This window comes from Microtus ochrogaster, chromosome 8 (genome assembly GCF_000317375.1).
Source record: "Microtus ochrogaster isolate Prairie Vole_2 chromosome 8, MicOch1.0, whole genome shotgun sequence".
NCBI classification, from domain to species: domain Eukaryota; kingdom Metazoa; phylum Chordata; class Mammalia; order Rodentia; family Cricetidae; genus Microtus; species Microtus ochrogaster.
This window is the reverse complement of record NC_022015.1, coordinates 14,473,467-14,478,593: the sequence shown is the minus strand read 5'-3', so window position 1 is coordinate 14,478,593 and position 5,127 is coordinate 14,473,467. Positions and strand designations below refer to the sequence as shown.

Sequence of the window (5,127 nt, the reverse complement as noted above, 5' to 3'; positions counted from 1 at the left end):
AGAGAGAGAGAGAGAGAGAGAGAGAGAATGGAGGGGGGGACAACTGGGAGTGGGTGGAGCTTGTCTCTTAAAGGGACAGGGTACCCAGGTGACAGGGCAGGCCAGCTTAATTGTCACAGACAGTGATGGTTGGCAGTTGTTACTTGTTTATTCAGAGTGAGACTTCGCTGTTGCATGCTTTCTTTATGTTCGCTCACGTTTTGGAAAGGAACCCCTTTCTCAAATTCTGTAAGTAAGCTCAATGAACTCTTTGCTTTCCCAAAATGGACTTGGCTGGAATTGCAAACCACTTTGTGTTGGAACCCTATAAGAAAGGGTAGATGTTTGTTTAGGTTTCTCCAGGGAAGAGTATCTGCAAGGCCGTCTCTCTCAATGAGTCTGGAGCTCACAGATTTGGCAAGATTAGGGAGTTGGTAAGCTACATGGATGCTTTTGACTCTGCTCTCCTGGCGCTAAGATTACAGGCATATGCCACCTGCTCAGCTGCAGTACAGTGAAGCCTCTTGGTGGATGGGTCCAAATAGGTCATTACTGTGAAACCCAGAGGAGCGAGTCCTTGGTTCCCTGCTGTCAGCATTTCCACTACCCTGCCTCTTGTGAATGAATGCGACTAGTGAAGATTATTGTTTAAGAAAGCAACTAACATTTCCCACAATTCTATTTCCTTTGTTACTTCCCCACGTGGCACATGTTCCTCAGGTTGCCATGGAGTTGTGGCTCCCTCTTCTGATGACATCTTCAGGTTGGCTGAAGCCAATGCCTGCTGGGACCCTGAGGCCCTTCTTTGCATGGAGGGGGACACTTTTATCAGGAATGTGGAACTGCTAGGAGCTGTGAAGGGTTTCCGCAGGCCTCAGCTAATGGCCCTGAAGGAGAAGGCAATCCAGGTAAGCCCGCCTCAGGGAGGAACATCAGAAAGACAAGCAAGCACCAGTATGCAGCCCCCTTCTTTCCACTTATGAACCCTTGAGGCCCTGCACCTATGTCATTTTGTTGAAGTTTCGTTGCCTCTTCTCAGTGGCGTGGCCATGGTTTCCTCATTTGAGAAATGGGCAAACTGTTAGCTCCTCTGTGATAGGGCAGCAGCAGAACACAGATGATCTGTGTCTCAGCCTGCTTGCAAGACCGCCGCCTTGGCTTTCTCCTCGTGGAGAACCCCAAAAGGTGCCTGCAGCTGGCCTCCCAGCTGCTGCAGATTCATCCTAGAGCAGGAAAAGGGGGGATTGGAAGGAGTTTGTCGTCATCATTTTAAAATGTTGTCTTTAATCCCAGCACTGGGAGGCAGAGACAGGCAGGTCTTTGTGAGTTGAAGGTCAGCCTGGTCTACGCAGTAAGTTCCTGGACAGCCAAGTCTACATAGGGAAACCCAGAAAGACAAAAACAAGACCATACAAATCCCTTTGAGGGGCTGGGGAGATGGCTCAGTGGGTAAAGCACTTCCCTTGAAAAGCTGGTGGTGTGAGGGCCCAGTGTCATCCCAGCTGCTGAGGGCAGAGAAGCCACATCTCTCTAATCAGTGGAGAGAGATCGAGGAAGATACCTGATGCCAACCCCTGCCCTCCACAGGCACACGTGCACACACACACGTACACACACTCATATTCACCCACCACATACAAGTACCTGTTATGCCCAGATCCAGAGAGTCCCCTAAAAAACAACAAGGAGACCGAGTCCCATATTTAAAAGCAAAGAGCCTTTATTCTTATTCAAGTTTGATCTCGGACTCTCCATGTGTCTGTTGTATTGGCGTGATTGGAGAGCCCCAGCACAGTTGGGGTGTTTTTTGTTTTTTTTTTTTTTTTATAATAACAGAGGTTGGGGTGAGGGATTTGTAAGGTTCAGGAGCCCTGATTGGCTGACATCTGTCTAGGGGTACCCTGGTGAAAAGGGGATACGTGTGTGCTGTGCTAAGGGACATCCCGTGACCTCATCTACAATAGTTGGAACGTTAGGAATTTCCTTTGGATGGTCTGTTCCTGGGTGGTGCCTGGGTAGTCTCTGTTTGTGGTCTTTCTTGGTACCAGATATTGCCTTAGGGTAAACTACCGAGACTTGGGCCTACTTTCTGGTTGGTCTCTATAGAGCCTGTCTTGGCACGTGTGTACCAAGTTGCCCTGGGTCCTACAGTAACCCCATATATGCAAACACATGCAATGTACCACACAATACACACTCAAAAGTTCCAAAAACATTACAGCTGTTGAGATCATAGAATAACCTATTATCCTCATGGGATAAAGAAGTTGTTAAAATTATATTCATATTTCTGGTTTTTATGCAGGTAACCCGAGCTTATAATAGAAAGGTCAGAAACTATGGCTGGAGAGAGGGTCCTGTTGGCAATATGCTTCCTATGCAAGCATGAGGGTCTGAGTTCCATTCCCAGGATCCATGGCAAATAGTCAGGCATGGTATCATGCTTGTAGTTCCAGAGCTAGGAAGTGGAGGCAGGAGGATCCCTGGGGGTCAAGACCAACCAACTTACATGGTGAACTTGAAGCCAGGGCGAGAGACCTTGTAAAATGCCTAACTTACACATCATTTAAGGTGGATGACACCTGAGGAAAGATGTTTAAGGTTGACCTCTGACCTCCTCCTGCCCGTGCAGACATATGCACCTGCTCACTCACGAATGTCTGCACACATATGAACACACAGACACACAGATGCTTGGACTCTCCAGTTTGGGGGGCCCCCATTCTAGATCCAGCTCTCAGCACATTGAGCAGCATCTCCCCTAGAACTGCCCTCTTTAAACTCCGCCACTAAGAAAGCCCGCCTAAAGTCAGTCTGTCCTTGGGCCTCTCAAGATCACTCCTATAGGCTACTTAAGACCTCATAGGTATATTTGCCATGTGATACCTTTCTCGTCCTCCTGAGGGTCACCCAGGAGTGCTTTGCTATGTTTATTAAGCCTGAATGTATTAATTCGGTTTGATTGGCTTATTACATCATTTGATTGGCAGTGGAATAACCAGGGATTAAAAATTATCATTGGATACACAAGAAAAGTCAGAAAATAATAAAGAAGAAAAACTGATGATAATGTTTCACCAGGCATCATTGATAGTTTGGCGCCAGATTTGAAGTGTGATAGATTTACATATATGGATGGAAAATATATAGATTTCTTTTGTGTACTACACGTGGATGTCCTTAGTACCTATGGGAAGCTGATTACAGAACCTCCACAGGTAGTAAAATCCACGGATGCTCAAGTCCCTACGTAAAAAGGTGTGATAATTGCAAAGAGCCCACCCTACACAGTACAGTGTAAATTCCATTTAGGTAGTTATAATTACTTAGGGTGAGCCCTAAGCAGTCTGTTATATCGGGATAAATGTTCAGTCCATTTGCAGTGTCTTTGGTGGTGCTGGGTCTAGCAACAAGGGCCCTTGCACAAGCAAAGCAAGCACTCTACCACTGAGCTCCAGCTCCAGACCCAGATGGAATTTTTAAAAGAATATTTTTAATGTATGGGTTGTTGTGTCTGCAGCTCTCAGAACATGCAGATACAAGATAACTTGGTTAGCATATATCTGCTGCAAAAATGATAGATATCACACTCATTATTCAGGAACTTGTTTTCTGCAAGCAATGTGTTTTTCCGTATCAGAAAGACAAATATACATCAGTGTTTTGTGACTGGTCTTTATTTAGCTAGTCATTTAGCTTTGGGTTCTTTGAATTTTTTATAAATGCTTCACGCCAGCCAGCTTTCCGTTTCTGTGACAGAGTACCCAAGTCAAGACAGCTTAGCATGAGCAAAGTCTCATTTGGGCCCACGGTTTTAGGGGCTTCAGTTCATGGTCAGCTGGCTCTTGGTTTGAGATCAAAATATACCAGAACATCATAGTAGAGAGGGCATGATGAAGCATAGGTGCTCACTTATGGCAGCTAGGGAATGGGAGTGAAATGACAGCCAGACGACAGACAGACAGTAGACAGACAGACAGACAGACAGACAGACAGACAGACAGAGGCTCTCTACTATCCTTCAAAGGTTTGTGCCTACATGACTTTCTTCTTCTCATAGTTTTCACATCTTAGTAGTTCATTTGGCTATGAACTCATTAATGGATTAATCTCTCAATGGGGTTAATGCCACCATGGTCTAACCACCTCTTCAGAGCACCACCAGCTGGAAACTAAGCCCTCAACCCATGGGCTTTTGGGAGGATGCTTCATATTCAAACCCTATTTAAGACTTTGTACATGTTTAAACATGTAGCTTTGCACCATGGTCTCATAATTTTCTTGGGCTAAATTTTTAGAAGTAGAATTCCCTGGTGAAAGACTATCAACTTCTGTAAGGCTTTTGGCATGAACTGGTACAAAAAGCTCTCTCTCTCTCTCTCTCTCTCTCTCTCTCTCTCTCTGATTTTCTTTGGGCTTCTATAAAATATATTTTTTACAGATTATTGGAGGTTGAAATATAAAAAATACCTTATATTGGTTAACTTATACACACTAGAATTTATTACTTACAGTTCTGGTTGCTAAGAAGTCCATGATCAAGGCATGGATAGAGGCAATGTCTAGTGAGGGTGAATTTCTCTTAGGTAATCATTTCCTACAGCATCTTGCCTAATAAAATAGAACTGGGCAGGGAGCTCTCAAGATCTCTTTTATAAGTGGCAGGAATTCTATTTCTGAGGGTTGAGCCATTTTCTACGCCCATCACATTCGGGATTAGGTCTCAGCGATGGATTTTGGGAGGGTATTAAGTAGAGACCATAGCAGGTGCTGTCACTAACATCTGGTCTGGTCCATGTTTCTCCTGCCTAAAGGTTTGGGACGTGCCCTCACACTGGAAACACCACCACATTGTCTCCCTGGGGCACATTGCTTTGGCTCTCAATGAGAGTGAGTTGGAGCAGCTGAACCTCAGCTCTATAGATACTGTGACATCCCTCGGTCAGCAGTCAGAATGGACCCCTGGACAGGTGGGTGGACGTTCCTGGGTCTTTAAAAGATTCTCATCCCTTTTATTGCTTCTGTTTGACTTTATATTCCTGAATGGATTTATCGTGTTTATAATAGTTTTGTTCACGTCCTTGCTAATACCTTCATTACTATTGCCATTTCTCAGTCTGTTTCTAAAAAGATTTATTCTTATTTTAA

General features: G+C 44.8%; 1 protein-coding gene across 1 annotated transcript in view; it reads left to right on the top strand.

Moving 5' to 3' along the window:
* Positions 1 to 5,127, top strand: part of Otoa (otoancorin) — an 82,144-nt gene that overhangs the window by 62,143 nt on the left and 14,874 nt on the right. The window contains exons 23-24 of the mRNA XM_005351171.2: positions 700 to 887; positions 4,794 to 4,949. Coding sequence (XP_005351228.1) covers positions 700 to 887; positions 4,794 to 4,949 — 344 coding nt within the window. The remainder of the gene's footprint in view (positions 1 to 699; positions 888 to 4,793; positions 4,950 to 5,127) is intronic.